The sequence below is a fragment of the Oncorhynchus mykiss genome, chromosome 1 (genome assembly GCF_013265735.2).
Source record: "Oncorhynchus mykiss isolate Arlee chromosome 1, USDA_OmykA_1.1, whole genome shotgun sequence".
NCBI lineage: Eukaryota > Metazoa > Chordata > Actinopteri > Salmoniformes > Salmonidae > Oncorhynchus > Oncorhynchus mykiss.
In genome coordinates, this window is record NC_048565.1 from 79,652,902 (window position 1) to 79,675,532 (window position 22,631).

Consider the following 22,631-nt stretch of genomic DNA (forward strand, 5'->3'; position numbering starts at 1 on the left):
TCTCATGTAACCATACCAAATGTAATATCATACTAATTTGAGTGTCCCCCCCGCCCGTTTCTCTCTCTCTGAATGACGGAAGCCTTGTTACACACGTGCTTGACATGTTGTTTGGCAGCCAGGTGAAAGAGACAGTGTAACGTCATCACCTCTCCCCTCCTCTACCCTGCAGAGACGTGACCGCTAGATAAACCCTGCCTTCTCTAATGGGTGCTTCAGGTTGAGGTGTGGACATAGGTACGAACAAACATTCCCACAGTGCTGAAATGTCCTACAATCATCAACACAACCCCCCCGAACACACTGCACTAGCCCTACATAGGACACACATGGTCGATGTACTAGTTGGCAGCCGAGTGAAAAGAGGTAGTGACTGCGCCGTCATCAGCACCCCCCCTCCTAAAACCCTCGCCTGCCTGAGCAGTGACCTCTGGATAAACCCTGGCTCTGATCGCCTTGGCCCTAGGTGTGGGCACAAGCAGACATTCTCACAGCTCTGAAATATTCAGTAGCCCCCGTCCCCCACCCCGTGTCCCAAAACAGGGGTAAACCCTGGTTCCACCTACCTCTCCTTCAGGATGAACAGAGCGCCCAGCTGCACCAGCACCGTGGAGGCAAACACAGCAAGGACCTCCAGTCGCTTAAACCTGGTGGAAAACACACACACACACACGTGAGCAATCAAGCAAACAAATATAACTGAAAATACACGACTGACAGAGATCATGTGCTTTGTACCATACATTTTCATTTGAGCTACTGAAAGACTACCAGGATGCTTGAAAATATCATTTTCAAATGTTTTATTGTCACTGATCTCATTGTCTGATATGAAAATTCCAACAGACAGATAAAAATAAACATTATGTACAACAATAACAGAGGTACATGAATATAACAACATACAACACAGGGGTTTTGGGAATGAGTGATATGATGCATAGCACAATTCTCTGTGTCCGTTCTGTAAGCATTAATGAAAATCCTACTGTATCCAGAACATAGAAAGTGGAACACAAAACACTTCCATAATGACTTAAAATTGCTCATCAATAGTGCCACACTGATATGGTTCCATACATTGTAGAAGCGAGTAGTGTATAAAAGGTACACTGTTAAGACCAGAAGTAAGAAGTTTTCATCTGTAAATGTACATAATTTGGTTATTTCCTTGTCCCCATGTCAATGTTTAGTAACATGCTGCACTGGGAAAGCTGGATAGACAGAAGGGTTAGGGAGAGTTGCTCCGTTGAAATGAGATAATCTGTCCAGTGGCTGACCCATTGTACTGGCCCAGTGAGCACATTAGGGCCAAATCAAGCTGAAAAGCAGCTTTCTATGCAACCACCACTGCTCAACACCCTAAGGTCAAAGGAAAAAAAGCAAACCCACAGAGCCCTATGCCAAACAAACAGAGCTCTACCCGATAAAAACAGCTTGCATGGTGTGTCAAAGGCTGTGTGTATGAGATGATTAGGGACAACACACACAAACATACAAAGGCTAGACCGTACCGCGACTGTAGTCAGTCACGGGCAAACAAACACACGGCCATCAACACAGGTCAGGAGCTTAACCTCTAGTCCAGAGTCTAAACAGATAGTATTTTTTATTTTTTTAAGTATCTTAAGTGTGTTTTGAAGTGTCTGTCCTGTATCTAAGTCATCTAAGATAGATATATATATATATATATTTTGTACCCATATTTAACCCCTTTTTTGGGGCACTAAACTACTTCCATATATATATATATATATATATCATTGCTAGATAGCCATTTTCAAGTATTGAAACAGATTTTCAACACCATTGAAGTCAAAACTATAACTAGGCCACTCAGGAACATTCAATGTCATCTTGGTAAGTAACTCCAGTGTATATTTGCTTCGTGTTTTAGGTTATTATCCTTGTCGATGACAAGTATACCCATAACATGATGCAGCCATCACCATGATTAAAAATATTAAGAGAGTGGTGTTGTGCTGGATTTGCCCCAAACATAATGCTTTGTATTTAGGCCAAAACTTTTTTTTTTGCACTATTACTTTAGTGCCTTACTTAAATCAGGATGCATGTTTTGGAATTTTTATTCTGTACAGGCTTCCTTCTTTTCACTTTGTAGTTACTCCACAATACTAACCTAAATTACAATGTTGATTCAGTTTTCACCTACAATGCATTTGTTAAGTATTCAGACACGCTTCTCTTTTCCAAATGTTGTTACGTTACAGCCTTATTCTAAAATAGAATAAATAAAAATATATAAATCTACATACAATACCCCATAATAACAAAATGAAAACAGGTTTTTAGAAACGGTTTCAAATGTATTACAAATAAAATAGAAAAACCTTATTTACATTATTCAGACCTTTTGCTATGAGGAATTGAGCTCAAGTGCATCCTGTTACCATTAATCATCCTTGAGATGTTTCTACAACTTGATTGGAGTTCACCTGTGGTAAATTCAATTGATTGGACATGATTTGGAAAGGGACACACCTATCTATATAAGGTCCCACAGCTGACAATGCATGTCAGAGCAAAAAGTTCCGAGACAGGATTGTGTCGAGGCACAGATCTGGGGAAGGGTACCAAAAAACGTCTGCAGCATTGAAGGTCCCCAAGAACACAGTGGCTTCCATCGTTCTTTTTAAATGTTTTAATTTTACCCCCTTTTTCTCCCCAATTTCATGGTATCCAATTGTTTAGTAGATACTATCGTGTCTCATCGCTACAACTCCCGTACAGGCTCGGGAGAGACGAAGGTTGAAAGTCATGCGTCCTCCGATACACAACCCAACCAAGTTGCACTGCTTCTTAACACAGCACGCATCCAACCCGGAAGCCAGCCGCACCAATTGGTTAGCGCGCACTGCGCCCGGACCACAGCAGGAGTCACTGGTGCGCGATGAGACAAGGACATCCCTACCGGCCAAGCCCTCCCTAACCCGGACGACGCTAGGCCAATTGTGCGTCGCCCCACGGACCTCCCGGTCGCGGCCGGTTACGACAGAGCCTGGGCGCGAACCCAGAGTCTCTGCGCCACCCTGGAGGCCTCGACTTCCATCATTCTTAAATGGAAGAAGTTTGGAACCACCAACACTCCTCCTCAAGCTCTCCGCCCGGCCAAACTGAGCAATCGGTGGAGAAGGGCCTTGGTCAGGTAGGTGACCAAGAACCCGATGGTCACTCTGACAGAGCTCCAGAGTTCCTCTGTGGAGATGGGAGAACCTTCCAGAAGGACAACCATCTCTGCAGCCCTCCACCAATCAGGTCTTTATGGTAGAGTGGCCAGATGGAAGCCCCTTCTCAGTAAAAGGCACGACAGCCCACTTGGTGTTAGCCAAAAGGCACCTAAAGGACTCTCAGGCCATGAGAAACAAGATTCACTGGTCTGATGAAACCAAGATTGAACTCTTTGGCCTGAATGCCAAGCGTCACGTCTGGAGGAAACCTGGCACCATCCCTACGGTGAAGCATGCTGGTGGCAGCATCATGCTGTGGGGATGTTTATCAGAGGCAGGGAGTGGGAGACTAGTCAGGATCGACGAAAACCTGCTCCAGAGCACTGAGGACCTCAGACTAGGGCAAAAGTTCACCTTCCAACAGTACAACAACCTTAAGCACACAGCCAAGACAATGCATGTCCTTGTGGCCCAGCCAGAGCCCGGACTAGAACCCGGTTAAACATCTCTGGAGAGACCTGAAAATAGCTGTGCAGCGACACTCCCCATCCAACCTGACAGAGCTTGAGAGGATCTGCAGAGAATGGGAGAAACTCCCCAAATGCAGGTGTGCCAAGCTTGTAGCATCCTACCTAAGAAGAATCGAGGCCGTAAGCACTGCCAAAGGTGCTCCAACAAAGTACTGAGTAAAGGGTCTGAATACTTATGTACATTTTATACTTGAATTTATTATTTTATACATTTGGAAAAAACTGTTTTTTGCTTTGTCATTATGGGGGATTGTGAGTAGATTGGTAAGGGAGAAAAACAATTGAATCTATTTTAAAATAACGCTGTAACGTAACAAAATGTGGAAAATGTCAAGTGGTCTGAATACTTTTCAAATGCACTGCATCACAGCCATTTAACTGTGCAACTGGTTTAAAATCACCATTGGCCAAATCCCTCAACGGTTTTCTTCAACTGAGTTAGGAAGGATGCCTGTATCTTTGTCGTCACTGGGTGGATTAATATACCATCTAAAGTGTCATGAATAAGGTCTTACTTTTATTTATTTTTAAAATCTACCAATAGATTACCTTTCCAAAGCATTGGAAAGCCTCACTGGTCTTTGTGATTGAATCTGTGCTTGAAATTCATGTGTTTGAATAACTACCCCATAAAGAGATGGGTTCTTCAAAAATCATGTTAAACACTATTACTGCACACAGAGTGAGTCCATGCAACTTAGACTTGTTAAGCACATTTTTACACCTGAACTCATTTAGGCTTGCCATAACATAGGGGCTGAATACTTATTGACTCAAGACATTTCAGCTTTTAATCTTTTATTAATTTTTAAAGATGTCTAAAACATATTTCCACTTTGACATTATGGGGCAGTGTGTGTAGATCAGTAACACACAATCTACATTTAATCAATTTTCAATTCAGGTAGTAACAACAAAATCTGGAAAAAGTAGAGGGATGTGAATACTTTCTGAAGGCACTTTACAACCATTCATTTTTAAAGCTTCAACTTCGAAAAGGGGGTTATCATATTAGCCCAAACTGTTTGGTCGCTACAGACATTTCAAATTAAATCAAATGTTATTTGTCACATACACATGGTTAGCCGATGTTAATGTAGCTAGTGTAGCGAAATGCTTGTGCTTCTAGTTCCGACAATGCAGTAATAACCAACGAGTAATCTAACCTAACAATTCCAAAACTACTACCTTATACACACACAAGTGTAAAGGGATAAAGAATATGTACATAAAGATATATCAATGAGTGATGGTACAAACCGGCATAGGCAAGATGCAGTAGATGGTATCGAGTACAGTATATACATATGAGATGAGTAATGTAGGGTATGTAAACAAAGTGGCATAGTTTAAAGTGGCTTGTGAAACATGTATTACATAAAGATGCAGTCGATGATATAGAGTACAATATATACATATGAGATGAGTAATGTAGGGTATGTAAACATTATATTAAGTAGCATTGTTTAAAGTGGCTAGTGATGTATTTTTCCATCAATTTCCATTATTAAAGTGGCTGGAGTTGAGTCCGTGTGTTGGCAGCAGCCACTCAATGTTAGGGGTGGCTGTTTAACAGTCTGATGGCCTTGAGATAGAAGCTGTTTTTCAGTCTCTCGGTCCCTGCTTTGATGCACCTGTATTGACCTCGCCTTCTGGATGATAGCGGGGTGAACAGGGAGTGGCTCGGGTGGTTGTTGTCCTTGATGATCTTTATGGCCTTCCTGTGACATCGGGTGGTGTAGGTGTCCTGGAGGGCAGGTAGTTTGCCCCCGGTGATGCGTTGTGCAGACCTCACTACCCTCTGGAATGCCTTACGGTTGAGAGCGGAGCAGTTGCCGTACCAGTTGCCGTACCAGGCGGTGATACAGCCCGACAGGATGCTCTCAATTGTGCATCTGTAGAAGTTTGTGAGTGCTTTTGGTGACAAACCGAATTTCTTCAGCCTCCTGAGGTTGAAGAGGTGCTGCTGCACCTTCTTCATGACTGTCTGTGTGGGTGGACCAATTCAGTTTGTCCGTGATGTGTACGCCGAGGAACTTAAAACTTACTACCCTCTCCACTACTGTCCCGATGATGTGGATAGGGGGGTGCTCCCTCTGCTGTTTCCTAAAGTCCACAATCATCTCCTTTGTTTTGATGACGTTGAGTATGAGGTTATTTTCCTGACACCACACTCCGAGGGCCCTCACCTCCTCCCTGTAGGCCGTCTCGTCATTGTTGGTAATCAAGCCTACCACTGTAGTGTCGTCCGCAAACTTGATGATTGAGTTGGAACAGGGAGTACAGGAGAGGGCTCAAAACGCACCCTTGTGGGGCCCCAGTTTTGAGGATCAGCGGAGTGGAGATGTTGTTCCTCGTGAGAAGACCGATTTTCAGGATGTCTCCTGGTCTGACAAACTTCCACCGCAGACGCGGAAGGAGGACGCAGTAGATAGAGACACAGCACATGCCAAAAAAACAGGTCTCTTGCCAAAACAGGCAGATATAGATGGAAATTGTTCTATTATGTTAATTATATTTTTTTTTCGCAGGGGTGTGTCAAACATTTATTCCAGTGCCAAAATTGACCAAAAAGTGTAAGTAGGATAGTTTTGGTCATAAAGTCAGTATATTCCAAAACTGGGTTTTGTGAGATGTGTAACTGAAGATGTCACTTACATCATGGTTGGGTTCTGATTTCAATCCTGCCCACACAGGACCAAAGCCTGGCACAGTCTAATCCTGGCTGGCAGTAATCAAATCATCCAGATCACAGATGCCCGGTATGCTGCAGAGCACACTATCCAATCGCTCACCAGAATCAACCCGCGCATTCAATTTATAGACATCCAAACTAAACATTAGTATGCAGCACCTCAAACTTGTTTAAACAACAATCCATACACAAGAAAATGTTATGTTGAAAAAACAAGTTGCTTTTTAAAAACGGCTTGGGTATTCATTCATGAACTAACGTTAGAATCACAAACACCAAATTTATCAAAGACAACTACATCTAGAAAGCAGGAAATGCAGTATTCCCTGACCAATCATGTTCACGATGTCCTGCTGCCTCTCCCGGTTGCTAAGCAATTCGGTACGGTGACTGAAGGGGGACAAACATTACTGCCAGGATATGATATAGCAAACATAACACCCACATTGAACCACACAATTCTAATTTTTCTTGATGAGTACCGGAAATGCCTAGGAGGGAATTTGTAAGTTTAGCGCCTCTTTAAACAACCTAAGATGTGTGGGAATGGAAGTGTTGTATCACATACAGTACATTAAAGCATACACCAAAAAAATCCAGTAGACATTAATAAATCAATACAAGTCAATGAATGGAAACATAATCATCAAATGACTCCATTTTTAAATAAATAATAACAGTGGAGGTCATCATTTTAGAAAACAGGCTACTGTAGAATCAGTATGCTAATGGACGTACCCAAACGAGAAGAGCTGACTAGGCTTCTTCATGGCCACCCAGGAACTCAGCAGACAGGTGATCAGACTGTAGGCCAACAGGTACACATACATTACCAGTCAAAAGTTTGGACACACCTACTCATTCAAGGGTTTTTCTTTATTCTTACTATTTTCTACATTGTAGAATAATAGTGAAGACATCAACACTATGAAATAACACATATGGAATCATATAGTAACCAAAAAAAGCTTTCGTCAAGGCAAAGGGTGGCTACTTTGAAGAATCTCAAATATATTTTGATTTGTATAACAATTTTTGGGGGTTATTATATGATTCCATGTGTTATTTAATAGTTTTGATGTCTTCATTCTACAATGTAGAAAATAGTACAAAATTTACAAAACCCCTGAATGAGTAGGTGTCCAAACTTTTGACGGGAACTGTAAATCATCATGACTAACAACACCTCAACACAAACAATTGCACTCTAGTAAAAAGAGCTCAACACAAGTTAGGTACAATATTTAGCTTCGTATAAAACTTCCTTTAGACAGTGCTGATAAAACATGATGCTCCCCAGGATGCCCATTTACTCACCTGAAGAGATCGAAGATGGTGAGGTATGTGTATGCTGTTAAGGCTGAAATGACAGAGAAAAACATGATCAGTGAGTGCTATATATTACTTGAATTGATTCTAATAGAAATTAAGAAAACACTTTTTTGCTCTGTAAAAGTCATTGTAACATGTATGAAGGGGATAGCGGCAATACACCAGTTTAATTCATATAGACTATCTTGATGAGATGAACCGTAATTTAACCTGCCCTACTGTCCAATCAACAAGACAAATGTTCTATGATGATAAATCAGCTGCAATACAACCTTAGTGTACCAGCCATTTCACAGACAAAATATAAATATCCTTTGGTTGCCAAGGATTCCCTCCCCCAAAACTGTGCCATTCCTGTCCAGTAGAGATGACAGTGTAGCTGTCGTGTCTGAGCTAAGATGCCAACTCCCACGCATATACACAGACACAGCCTGTCATTGTTAATAGATTCAATGAGCAAGCCTGACCCAGTATAAAGCCTCCTACTGCTTCCCAATGTATCTAGACTTTAAAACACAGGGAGTAGTGCCGTGCCATTCTCACAGTCAAACTCCCCAGCTCTAGGGGGCAGTGTAGAGCAGAGCAGCAGTAGGCTAGAGGACCAGGAGGCAACAAAGGTGGAGGCAGAGTGATATCCGCCGGACTGCAAACCCAGCTTTATGTAAGCTGGATATGATGGAGGAGATTAGCAAAGCTTTGCATGGAGAGGAACATTTTGTTTTCACACTGCTCTACCATGTTGGCTAAACTGAGGTGATGTAATTCAGGATACACGCCGACCGACCATTAGCCGTTGGCCCAGGGGATCTATCGGACTGATTGAGCTTGGTTTGTGCTGTACCTACCACGCCACCATGGTCACGGCTCAGCACTCTGCCAGAGCACACAGGAATATACAGTGGGGTCAGAAATGATTGATACCCTTGATAAAAATGAGCAAAGATGACTAAAATAAATAATTCAAATACTGAGCTAGAATGTATGAAAAAAATATTAAATGATATACTAATACAATTGCTCAGAGAAAGATAGTTAACTAGTAATTATAATTTCTCAAAAAAGTAGAGGTCAAAATTATTGACACCCCTGTTTTCAATACCTTACCTTGTGAGGTTAACGACACTAAGCCTTGTTCTAAAATGTTTTATGCTAACTGGAGAACCCATTGGAAAGGATCTTCCTACATACAGAATCTTTCCATATCCTTCGTCTGCACTTATGGACTGCCCTCTAATATTAAACTAAAGGATTTCAAAGGGAGTCCAGAGACTGAGATAGCCATTACAAAATGTTGATTTTGTGGCAAACTAACCATTTCTTTGTGGATTTTGAGGTGTGCTTAGGGTTATGGTCTTGCTGGAAGGTCTACTTGCAGCCAAGTTTCAGCCTCCTGGCAGATGCAACCAGGTTGTTGACAAAAATTCCCCAGGACCAGCACAAGCAGAATAGCCCCATAACATCAAAGGTCCACCATCTTATTTTACAGAAGGTTATTTTCTGCTTATGTATTCTCATTTAGAGCTCTTTGGCCAGGCATACCTGTGGAGGGTTTGTTGCCAAAATGAGAATGCATGAGCAGAAAAGAACCCCATACCCACTGTAAAATATGGTGGTGGCTCTTTGATGTTATGGGGATTTTTTGCTGAGAAATTGTATCATCATAAAATTTCATTTTTTTGGATCATACAATATAGTTCAGTATTTAAATAATTTATTTTATACAGTCATTATCCCATATGGCCTTTCAACAGTGACCCAATCCTATAAATCCACTGTGGTGGTACAGGTGTCTCATCTTTAGGTGTTAATCATGTGAATGTACTATAACATCAGGGAGGACACAGGCTAGACTGGACCATTGGTAAATTAATGATGAAGTCGGATAAGCCCTGGAGCAGAGCATTGGCTATTCACTCTCAACGATTAGAAGATTGACAATGTTTACCAAAACAAAACAGGATGATATTTGTCATCAGGAAACATCAGCTCAGTGTTTTTACATCCACCACGCATTGTATTCACCACACACTGCATCTGTTAGGACAGATGCAGTGTGTCGCCATTTTAATGCTAACATGCTGACCAAACCGGCCATGTTGAAAAAATTAATAGACATATACATGTTAATCAATAATTTTATTCAAACTGCTTGCTAGCGTTTGCATAGCCAGGCGCTAAAATATAACTTGGCCCCGTCTCTTTATCTACTCATTGGTTTTTACAAGCATATACCCACGTAGGTGATTAAAGGATGGGAGGTCCACACTCCAGTCCAGTTGGAGGCAGTAATGCACCTTAAGTTGGTTACCAACCGCCATATAAAATCCACAGGAGGATGAATGAGAGATGAATCAAAGAAAATAAAAAATAACTAGGTTTCCCCTTTTTATCAGTTTATTAATATATTTTTTATCAAGGACAGTGCACATTAATCAACATTTCAGTAAAAGTGCCGGTTTTAGCCAGCTGGCTAATTTTCAACCACAGTCCTGGGGTAGGTTATTAAAAACAATTACAATACAGACAAACAATGAGCAGTGAGCACATTCAGAGCAACATAGGCCAAGCAACATGTAGCATGCAGACAGAGAGACATAGGACAAGCAACATGTAGCATGCAGACAGACAGAGAAACATAGGACAAGCAACAAGTAGCATGCAAACAGACAGAGAAACATAGGACAAGCAACAAGTAGCATGCAGACAGAGATATAGGACAAGCAACATGTAGCATGCAGACAGAGAAACATAGGACAAGCAACATGTAGCATGCAGACAGAGAAACATAGGACAAGCAACAAGTAGCATGCAGACAGAGAAACAGGACAAGCAACACGTAGCATGCAGACAGAGAAACATAGGACAAGCAACAAGTAGCATGCAGACAGAGAAACATAGGACAAGCAACAAGTAGCATGCAGACAGAGAAACATAGGACAAGCAACATGTAGCATGCAGACAGATCAACATAAGACAAGCAACAAGTAGCATGCAGACAGAGAAAAAGCACAAAAAGCAACAAAGTGTTTTCACACCTCACAAGGTACAGACAACATGGAAAGCAGCAATACAGTCAACTCTCATGGCAGACCTTGCAGATCTGCTGCCATGGGTGTGGGTTCTCTGTTTAACAAAAGTACTAAGTAGAGGGGGAGCCAGACCATGTAGAATCTTGAATACAAGTCATGCGTCTGTGTATTGCACAAGATTTTCCCAACTCAGAAGTTCATGCTTTCTGAGGATGTAACAGTGATGATGGCTACTGGGCTTTCCATCAATCACTTTGAGAGCCTGTTTGTAGACAGACAATGGGTTTTAATGTTGAACAGCAAGCTTGGGCCCAACTAGTCAAGCAGTATGTTAAGTGGGGGAGTATAATAGCATTGAAGTACAGTTTTGCTACCTCTATAGTCAATTTCATATGAATCGGAAATTAGCTAGGTTGAACTTGGTTATTTTAGTTACCCTTTTCACCTGCTTTAAAAAAAGAGGGTTGAATTAAGTATGATGCCAAGGCACTTCAAATTGGGTACCACCTGGAGATTCTCTTCTGATACAGACATCTGGCTCAGTAGCTTCAGTTGCCCTTTTTGTGAACAACATGCAGACTGTCTCAATGTAAAAAATTAAAAATACATTTTAAAAAACACAAACATGAGTCACTTTGTAACCTGGACCATTACAGTAGTGAGTTCTTGTGCAGCTCTTTGCATGCACATATATTACCAGTCAAAATTTTAGACACACCTACTCATTCAAGAGTTTCTCTTTATTTTCACTATTTTCTACAATGTAGAATAATAGTGAAGACATAAAAACTATAACACATATGGAATCATGTAGTAACCAAAAAACAAAAGTGTTCAACAAATCAAAACATATTTCAGATTCTTCAAAGTAGCCAACCTTTGCCTTGATGACAGCTTTGCATACGCTTGGCATTCTCTCAATCAGCTTCACCTGGAATGCTTTTCCAAACAGTCTTGAAGGAGTTCCCACATATGCCTGAACACTTGTTGGCTGCTTTTCCTTCACCCTGCGGCCCAACTCACCCAAAACCTTGTCAATTGGGTTGAGGTCGGGTGATTGTGGAGGCCAGGTAATCTGATGCTTTGGTCAAATAGCCCTTACACAGCCTGGAGATGTGTTGGGTCATTGTCCTGTTGAAAAATATATTGGGACTAAGGGCAAACCAGATGGGATGGTGTATCGCTGCAGAATGCTGTGGTAGCCATACTGGTTAAGTAACCTGAATTCTAAATAAATCAGAGTGTCACCAGAAAAGCACCATCCCACCTCCTCCATGCTTCACGGTGGGAACCACACATGTGGAGATCATTCGTTTACCTACTCTGCATCTCACAAAGACACGGCGGTAGGAACCAAATATCTGAAATTTGGACTCATTGCTCGTGTTTCTTGGCCCAAGCAAGTCTCTTCTTATTGGTGTCCTTTAGTACTGGTTTCTTTTATTTTATTATTTTAGGGGAATTTTACCCCGTTTTCTCCCCAATTTCATGGTATCCAATTGTTTAGTAGCTACTATCTTGTCTCATCGCTACAACTCCCATACGGGCTCGGGAGAGACGAAGGTTGAAAGTCATGCGTCCTCCGATACACAACCCAACCAAGCCGCACTGCTTCTTAACACAGCGTGCATCCAACCCGGAAGCCAGCCGCACCAATGTGTCGGAGGAAACACAGTGCACCTGGCAACCTTGGTTGGCGCGCACTGCGCCCGGCCCGCCACAGGAGTCGCTGGTGCGCGATGAGACAAGGATATCCCTACCGGCCAACCCCTCCCTAACCCGGACGACGCTAGGCCAATTGTGCGTCGCCCCACGGACCTCGCGGCCGGTTACGACAGAGCCTGGGCGCGATCCCAGAGTGGCACAGCTGGCGCTGCAGTACAGCGCCCTTAACCACTGCGCCACCCGGGAGGCAGTAGTGGTTTCTTTGCAGAAATCTGACCATGAATGCATGATTCACGCAGTCTCCTCTGAACAACTGATGTTGGGATGTGTCTGTTACTTGAACTCTGTGAAGCATTTATTTGGGCTGCAATTTCTGAGGCTGGTAACTCTAATGAACTTACCCTCTACAGCAAAGGTAAATCTGAAACTTCCTTTCCTGTGGCGGTCCTCATGAGAGCAAATTTCTTCTTAGCGCTTGATGGGTTTTGTGACTGCACTTTAAGAAACTTTCAAAGATCTTGAAATTTTCCAGATTGACTGACCTTCATGTCTTATAGTAATGATGGACTATAGTTTGTCTTTGCTTATTTGAGCTGTTCTTGCCATAATATGGACTTGGTCTTTTACCAAATAGGGCTATCTTCTGTATACCAACCCTACCTTGTCACAACACAATTGATTGGCTCAAACGCATTAAGGAAAGAAATTTCACAAATAAACTTTTCACAAGGCACACCTGTTAATTGAAATGCATTCCTGATGAGTACCTCATGAAGCTGGTTGAGAGAATGCCAAGAGTGTACAAAGCTGTCATCAAGGCAAAGGGTGGCTACTTTGAAAAATCTTGAGAGATTTGTTTAACACTTTTTTTGGTTAATACATGATTCCATGTGTAATTTCATAGTGTTGATGTCATCACTATTTTTCTACAATGTAGAAAATTGAAAAATAAAGAAAAACCCTGGAATGAGTAGGTATCACTATAATTTGCATACATTTGAACTTCAGACCAAGTACAGACAGAAGGCAGATCATTAATCTGCTGAACAGGTGGGGTCCCAGTATTGACCCTTGGGGCACGCCCACATCATAGCTTAGAGTGGGAGATAGCTCCATTACTCACTGACACACTGGGTTCTGCCTTCAAGGTATGATTTCATCCATCATGGCATCGGGGGAAAAGTTGAACTTGGACAGTTTTGTGATGAGAACGTCATGGTTAACAGTATCCAAAGCTTTCCCTAAGTCTAGAAATACAGCCCCAACAACGCCCCCTTTGTCCATCTTGGACACATTTTCCAGAAGAAAGCAGTTGGCCGTTTCTGTGGAGTGTTTTGCTCTGAAGCCAAACTGCATGTAGCGTAATGTGAAGGGGCTGTTGTTGAGGTGGGCAGTCAGTTGCTCTGCTACACACTTTTCAGCAACCTTCAACACCACAGGTACTATACTAATGGGCCTGTAGTTACTCACATCAGCAGGGTCACTGGATTTAAAGATGGCTGTTATGGTCAACTTCAGTACCCTGGGAAATAGACTGGGTATAAATAGACTGGGTGACTTTAGTAATGGGGCCAATGAGGGACTCATTGTAGTTATTAAGAAAGGTAGAGTCCAGCCGAAACACATCTTTGGCTTTAGAGTTCTTTAGTGAGATAATCACCTTGTTCACCTCTGACTCAGAAACCTCCCTTATGATAAAGACTGGGTGAGTGTCATTCCCTAACGCTGAGCCCAAGAAACCAGTGGAGGGGTTCTTTGTCAGTACTTTGACAGTCAACAAAGCAGGAATTGAAGGCTGTTGCTATTTTGACTGCATCCTGTGTTAAGACTGTCATTCACATTGATTTCTAGCCTTTCTGCAATGTTACTGTAGTCTTTCCCTGTAACCTTTTTTTTTTGTGGGGGGGGGGGCAGCATTTTCACTTTTGGATGAATAATGTGCCCAGAGGGAACTGCCTCCTACTCTTTCCCAGATGCTAATATATGCATAGTATTATTAGTATTGGAGAGAAAACACTCTGAAGTTTCTAAAACTGTTTAAATGATGTCTGTGAGTATAACGGAACTCATATGGCAGGCAAAACCCTGAGAAAAATCCAACCAGGAAGTGGGACATCTGAGGTTTGTAGTTTTTCAAAGCTTGGCCTACCGAATACACATTGAGATATGGATAAAGTTGCACTTCCTACGGCTTTCACTAGATGTCAACCGTCTTTTGAAACTTGAATGAGGATTCTACTATAAAAAGGAGGGGCTCATGGGACCTCGGAGTCAGTGATCTAGCAGAGAGCCTTGGTCTCATGACGCTAGCTCCCGACAGAGTTACCTCTTGTTCCAGTGCTTTTCTGAAGACAAAGGAATTCTCCGGTTGGAACATTGATGTTTTATGTTAAAAACATCCTAAAAATTGATTCCATACCTTGTTTGACATGTTTCTAAAGGACTGTAACGGAACTTTTCGAGTTGTCGTCTGGATGAAGTGCCTGCGCCTCATGAAGATGGATTACTGGGCTGAACACGCTAACAACAAGTGGCTATTTGGACATAAATGGAACAAATCAGTCATTTATTGTCGAACTGGGATTCCTGGGTGTGCCTTCTGATGAAGATCAAAGGTAAGTGAATATTTATGGTGTTGTTTCGAACTTTGTTTATTCCAAAATGGTGGATATTCCTCTGGTTGTTTTGGGTTCTGAGTGCCATTCTCAGATTATGCTATTTCCGTAAAGTTTTTTTAAAATCTGACACAGCGGTTGCATTAAGGAGAAGTCTATCTTTAATTATGTGAATAACACTTGTTTCTTTTATCAATGTTTATTATTAGTATTTCTGCAAAATCACAGAATGTTTTGGAAATAAAACATTACTGCACGCAAGGCGCCAATGTAAACTGAGATTTTTGGATATAAATATGCACATTATCGAACAAAACATACATGTATTGTGTAATATGATGTCCTATGAGTGTCATCTGATGAAGATCATCAAAGGTTAGTGATTCATTTTATCTATATTTCTGCTTTTTTGTGACTGACTTTTTTCGACTTGGCTATGACCTAACATAATCATATGTTGTGCTTTAACTGTAAATGCATTTTTGAAATCGGGCACGATGGGTTGATTAGCAAGATGTTTATCTTTCATTTGCTGTATTGGACTTGTTAATGTGTGAAAGTTACATTTCTAAAACATATTTTTGAATTCCGCACACTGCCTTTTCAGCGGAATGTTGTCGAGGGGTTCCACTAGCGGAACACCTGGCCTAGAAAGGTTAATTATTATCTTCTCCCAGATCAATTTGCTTCAATAATCATGTTGATAAAAACTGTTTGCCTTGGCCAATCTGATTTCTTTCATCACCTTATTTCTCAACATGGTAAATCTAAGTCATACTCTAATTTGGACTTTAAGGCTTTAGAGCATAATCTCATTCTTTCATCCGTCTCCATTATTTCTCCATTTAGCCAAGGAAGAGTAGTCTTTTGGCCAGGTTTAGATGATTTTCTTTTCTTTAGGAAGCCATTTATTGTAGTCCTGATTGTGGATAGAAAAACCTGACTATCAGCTGCTTCCACACCTGTATAGAACAAGGGATCATTCCAGGTAATTCCCTTAATTGCATTTTCAAAATAATTGAAATCACTCTTAGGTGTTCTGAGCTGATCAGGCTTTCTAACAGTAGAGGTTAAACCTGTTGTTGGAAAGCTTTATGGCTATAAGTGTCAGATTATGATCAGACAGGCCAGTAACCATATTGAATGATTTAGTAACTCTCTCTGGTTTATTACTGAACACCAGATCAACCTTTGACCTTACACTAGCTGTGTAAGGTCAAAGGTATTCGTGATCGTTTGAGGGTTTTGCTACAAATCTGGTCTTGATAATGAATGTTAAAATCTCCCATTAAGATGACCTCTTTCCCAAAATAACATTCCTTAAGCATGTTATTAAATTGATCAAAAGAACACACGTTTGGTGGAAGGTGGTCTATACATTCCAATAAGGGTAAAAGACATTTGGGGAGACAGTAGCATTTGGGCCAATAAATTCTAGTTCATTATCACATGACCACTCAATTTGTTTACGTCGGATATGTTCTTTAATGTAAATCATCAGACCCCCTCATCTTCCTTCAATCCTGTTTCTCTTGAAAACATTGTAGCCAGGCACAATCAAAGCAGCTGATGGAGAGTTTTTATGGAGCCATGTCTCTGATCACTTCCTGGAATGACACCGCGAATGTTCAAATCCCCCCTAGTAGTCCCTCGGGCTTAGCTCGTGGGTCCCAGATGACTCGAGTGTGAATGACATTGAAAATAGTACAATTTTCACTGTTTTCTGGAAGCTGGGTTTAGGCCATTTTGATTAGGGGCAGTTCGGTAGTGCAATTAACTATCCCTTCCGCTTGCACTGGATGCAGGGAACTAATTGAAACAGCTTGCGTGCCGAGAGCAGAGTCAAGGATCGCATATAGCGACTTGGATATGTTTGGAGAGTTACATTTCCTCTTTGAGCTGGGTGCCTCGAGAGAAACCATGGGAGCATAGCAATCACCCGCCTCCGCGGCCATCCACTGCTCCCCACTACACTGAGTATCGATGGCTCGGTGATGTTAGGCCCAGGGTTGAGTTGCACATCCCCGGAGAACAGGAGGGTAGTGAACAGGTAGTTTAGCAGTTTCCGATAGATGTTAGACTTGTGTTTGTTACTCCTAAGCGATTCAGTCAAATAGGGAGCAAAGTAGATTTGGCCATTATTCAGAACATGATGGTACGCTGTGTACTGTCCGTTCCCGTGGAACGATGAACCAATGTGTTTGTCTGGGGTGTCGGCATTCCCTGACAGTAGACGGCTTGTGTCATCCCAGCAAGGACGCAGTGAGATTATCAGTACAGCAGCTACATGACTGACAATCGTGGCAATAACCATCAGCATACACCTGACGTTTTAGATAAATTAACAGCATCTAGAGGAGAAGCGGCACCACCCTCCCTTTGGTCTGCCATCGTTCACAATTTCGTGTGAAAGAAAATAAATATATATTTTTAAAGGGTAAATATTCTACAAAAAAAAGACATTACGCATTTCAGGTAATAATAACCCAATGTTTTTCTCCCAGTACAAATTAGCTAGCAACAATAAGCTAGCTAACTGTCCAGGAATGTTTTTATGCATTTCGACCTGTCCCCAAATGAATGTAGTTGGCTTAGTTCGTTTTGGTATTTTGCCTCTGGTGCGCGGAGCCGGTTTGGTCAGCTGTCTGGCATAGAGCAGTTGTCCGGCATGGAGCAGTAAAAGTAGTCATAACCCAGAGGCCCGGTGGACCTGCTCCCTCCAGAGTTGAACCCAATACATGGAGCATAATGTGTGCAGATTAAGGTCACTGGAGTATGATTTCAGACCTGATCAATGAGAGAAGGAGCGCAGTGGAGGAATATGACTCAGGAGCTGCATATTTAATGTTGTCTGCAGAGCAGAAGCCCAAAGCAGTCTGATTGGCTGACTGTTCCCTGTGCCTTGCTGCCATCCCAGCTCCCCCCCCCCCCCCCCCCCCCCCCCCCCCCCTCCAACCTCAGCCCCTAGCCCCTAGCCCCACCTCCCGGCCCCAGTTCCACCCCAGGGAACAAAGCCCATTAACGGCATTAAGTGCTGCCTGGTTATCGGAGGATAAGCAAAAGTTGACGGGCCTTTGGGCCACGGGTGTGTATCACCTTTCGCTGGCCCAGGCTCTGCTGGGTCCTAACCGCATTGGCGCATAGACACAGGTTACACACACGGTATCTCTGAAAGGAGAGATTTGCAAACTGCAGCAGTGGGCTGTCATTGCGCAGAGAAACATGCATCGACCAGGGCATCTCGGGTGTCTGTCAACGTGGCACATTAAAACAATAGATCGCTCCATATGTAAACTAAAAGCTTTATTGACTGACTACACAGAAACACCTGGCAGGGGAAATGGGAGCCGTGCAAAGGAAGCGGCGGCTGGTCTGGGCCTTGGGCCCGTGCTGACAACCACAGGGGGTGAATGTGAGACCAGGGAAACACGCATTCAGGGCTGGCTGGTACAAAGAGCTGGGAGCACACACACACACACACACACCTTAGTGGCCCAGGGAGGGAGAAGTCAGTGACAACAAACAGTATATAGTTCAGCACACAGACATAAGCACACAATTGTTGAGATAGTTGACCCATCAAAACTGACCTGTCAGTAACCACAACCTGAACTAGCTCCGACTACCAGCACTCACTAAGAAACTTTCGGCTGACCACAAAAAAACATTGGAGAATTGTTTGAAAGAAAACCAGACCTCAGAGATCAACATTTCAATTCACCATTCATTGGAAACAATGAAGATGGTACACAACTCATTAAGTAAGATAGTGTTCTGATAATGGTCAAGGTATAGAATGAGATTGTATTTCTATGCAAAAACCACACCTTTGAAGTTGTTTTCAGGTTCTATGCAAAGGTTTCTCACTAGTTTACTCTTGACAGTTGGTGTATAAACAGCCACAAAGCCTTCAGAAAACATAATCATGAATATCTTTAGCTGTAATCAACAATATAACAATTCTCACCTATTCAAAGTGTGGTGTTACTGAACCCCCCCCCCCCCCCCCCACCATGGCTTTTGTCCAATAATTAATAGGCTTGTGTAATGTGAGGCTGCAGAAAGAGGCTGGAACTCCACACTTTAAGTAGACTGTCAGAAATTAATAGGGGTACAAGAGCAGGCCTCTGAGGAGCTCCACACCAGGTTGTAGTGAAATCTTCCCCTGCTCCAACCCTGAGTTGAATAAACAGTCTCTGACCAGACTTGGCTTGGATAGGCTCCTGTCATCAGGGTGGATCTCAGTCTGTGACTATGGAATGTCTCAGGAGTACCAAAGTGTCTTAATTTAACAACATCAAAACCAGATGCTGCCATTAGATGAGCTCATATTAGGTAGCTCGATAAAGATTACATAAGGTAATGAGGCCATTAGCTGTACTGAACATACTGTCCACGAACCACATTACCTAGTTCTAGCCTATAAACTAAATGTCTATGAAAAAAAGCAAACCTCGTGGAGCTATTATATACACTGTTCAAAAAAATAAAGGGAACACTTAAACAACACAATGTAACTCCAAGTAAATCACACTTCTGTGAAGTCAAACTGTCCACTTAGGAAGCAACACTGACTGACAAATGTCACATGCTGTTGTGCAAATGGAATAGAAAACAGGTGGAAATTACAGGCAATTAGCAAGACACCCCCAATAAAGGAGTGGTTCTGCAGGTGGTGACCACAGACCACTTCTCAGTTCCTATGCTTCCTGGCTGATGTTTTGGTCACTTTTGAATGCTGGCGGTGCTTTCACTCTAGTGGTAGCATGAGACGGAATCTACAATCCACACAAGTGGCTCAGGTAGTGCAGCTCATCCAGGATGGCACATCAATGCGAGCTGTGGCAAGAAGGTTTGCTGTGTCTGTCAGCGTAGTGTCCAGAGCATGGAGGCGCTACCAGGAGACAGGCCAGTACATCAGGAGACGTGGAGGAGGCCGTAGGAGGGCAACAACCCAGCAGCAGGACCGCTACCTCCGCCTTTGTGCAAGGAGGAGCAGGAGGAGCACTGCCAGAGCCCTGCAAAATGACCTCCAGCAAGCCACAAATGTGCATGTGTCTGCTTAAACGGTCAGAAACAGACTCCATGAGGGTGGTATGAGGGCCCGACGTCCACAGGTGGGGGTTGTGCTTACAGCCCAACACCGTGCATGACGTTTGGCATTTGCCAGAGAACACCAAGATTGGCAAATTCGCAACTGGCGCCCTGTGCTCTTCACAGATGAAAGCAGGTTCACACTGAGCACGTGACAGAGTCTGGAGACGCCGTGGAGAACGTTCTGCTGCCTGCAACATCCTCCAGCATGACCGGTTTGGTGGTGGGTCAGTCATGGTGTGGGGTGGCATTTTTGGGGGGGCCGCACAGCCCTCCATGTGCTCGCCAGAGGTAGCCTGACTGCCATTAGGTACCGAGATGAGATCCTCAGACCCCTTGTGAGACCATATGCTGGTGCGGTTGGCCCTGGGTTCCTCCTAATGCAAGACAATGCTAGACCTCATGTGGCTGGAGTGTGTCAGCAGTTCCTGCAAGAGGAAGGCATTGATGCTATGGACTGGCCCGCCCGTTCCCCAGACCTAAATCCAATTGAGCACATCTGGGACATCATGTCTCGCTCCATCCACCAACGCCACGTTGCACCACAGACTGTCCAGGAGTTGGCGGATGCTTTAGTCCAGGTCTGGGAAGAGATCCCTCAGGAGACCATCCGCCACCTCATCAGGAGCATGCCCAGGTGTTGTAGGGAGGTCATACAGGCACGTGGAGGCCACACACACTACTGAGCCTCATTTTGACTTGTTTTAAGGACATTACATCAATTTTGAGTGTCACTCCAAATCCAGACCTCCATGGGTTGATAAATTTGATTTCCATTGATGATATTTGTGTGATTTTGTTGTCAGCACATTCAACTATGTAAAGAAAGAAGTATTTAATAAGAATATTTCATTCAGATCTAGGATGTGTTATTTTAGTGTTCCCTTTATTTTTTTGATCAGTGTAGCTATAGATCAGTGTTCAGGGTTAGATTCTAAGTAAAGCAGATGTCACCATCTCTCCGAGGGTGTCTCAGGGGGAGTTGGGATGTGCAAAAACACATTTCCAATCCACTTATGCGTATAATACACACTTGTACATGTGTGAAATTGAACAAATATAAGCACCCACCTAATATTATTTTTTTATGTGGTTGTATGGGGAATAAATTAAGTGGGTTTTATTATTGGCAAAGCTGAGAACTGTTTGGAACAGAAAGTGAATCTGAATGTAGGACTGTTCCCTTTACTCACAGCCCTGTGGGACTCACCAGCTGTGCTCTAGCGGGGAAGAACAGGAGGGGCCTGGGGACTAACTAACTCTCCCTTCACCAAATACAGACACACTAGAGCGCAGACACACACGTGCACACACAGACACAAACAAACAAAGATAAACAAACAAACACATGGACACACATGCTGCAAGGGCCTAGACAGGATAACCTCAAGTGCCACACACAATCTCTTCCCATCTCTGACAGTCACACTCTCTTATCCACAGAGACTTTTTGGGGGGGAGGCATCTGCATACAGTTTGCCACCATGCCAATCTCCTGAGAGCCACACTGAGCGAGCCGCTCAGACTGGGGGGGGGGTTGTCAGGACAGGGTAAACCCTTTCATTCAGCTCTCCCTCTCTCTCTGGGCAGGAGGAAGGATGAGAGGGGGATAAAGGAGGAGGAGGGGGGGGGGTGTTTATAAGCCTGCAGAACAGGCACTTGACCTCCTTTCGCTTGGCTTCCCCCAGCTGTAGAAATACGGTGGGAACACACAGTCCCAGAGTATAGTGCTTCTGAGAGGAGGCTGTCTGCTATGAAGGAGCAGAGCAGACAGACATCAGATGCACTAACACACACATAGAACAAACACAAAGATTAGTTGTATGTGTGTGTGTGTGTGTGTGTGTGTGTGTGTGTGTGTGTGTGTGTGTGTTTCTCTCCAGAAACTAAACACACTGCACACTAAACTGTGAATTAAACAAATAAAAACAAGACTATGAACCAAGGCCAGTCACTACGTTCCATAACACCATCAAGACAGAAAATAAAATGTCCTGAATTTCCAGGAATCACAACAGAGCATTAAACATGCTTAAAAGTAACCCTTTCTAATCATCCAGTATAATCCCCGCGTATCAATTCAGTAGAATAATTGCCATAGTAAACAAACAGTATAAGAAGGGAATAAACCTAGAGGATCATGGGCCTTGAAAACAATAACCCAGTGCACACTGCAGTCAGTTTGTATTCGTCTGTAATGACCTACACAACCAACAATCCCAGGCAACTATTGATCCAGCTAAAAGAAGTGTTGACAAAAGAGGGATACGCATATCAAATTAAGGCATGGACATTTTTCAACAGCTTGAAACTTTATCTAGTCTTCCGGTGCAAAATTTGATCTGGACCAGCTGACAACACCAAACATTCCTGTAGACTCATCTGTTTTATTCCGACAGCCTACGGAACAGCGCACCACTTTAGGATCAGTTAAGCACACACACACACTAAATGCGCTTTGAGAAGGAGGTGAGGAGAGAGGA

The 22,631-nt window shown here is 43.0% G+C and overlaps 1 protein-coding gene across 2 annotated transcripts in view; it reads right to left on the minus strand.

Annotated features, from left to right (window-relative positions):
• LOC100136270 (zinc transporter 6) overlaps window positions 1-22,631 on the minus strand; it is a 79,943-nt gene that overhangs the window by 40,265 nt on the left and 17,047 nt on the right. For both annotated transcript variants that reach the window (XM_021613015.2, XM_036986287.1), the window contains exons 5-7: window positions 7,731-7,773; window positions 7,152-7,217; window positions 567-647 (exon numbers count right to left, since the gene is read on the minus strand). In XM_021613015.2, the coding sequence (XP_021468690.2) occupies window positions 567-647; window positions 7,152-7,217; window positions 7,731-7,773 (190 nt within the window). The remainder of the gene's footprint in view (window positions 1-566; window positions 648-7,151; window positions 7,218-7,730; window positions 7,774-22,631) is intronic.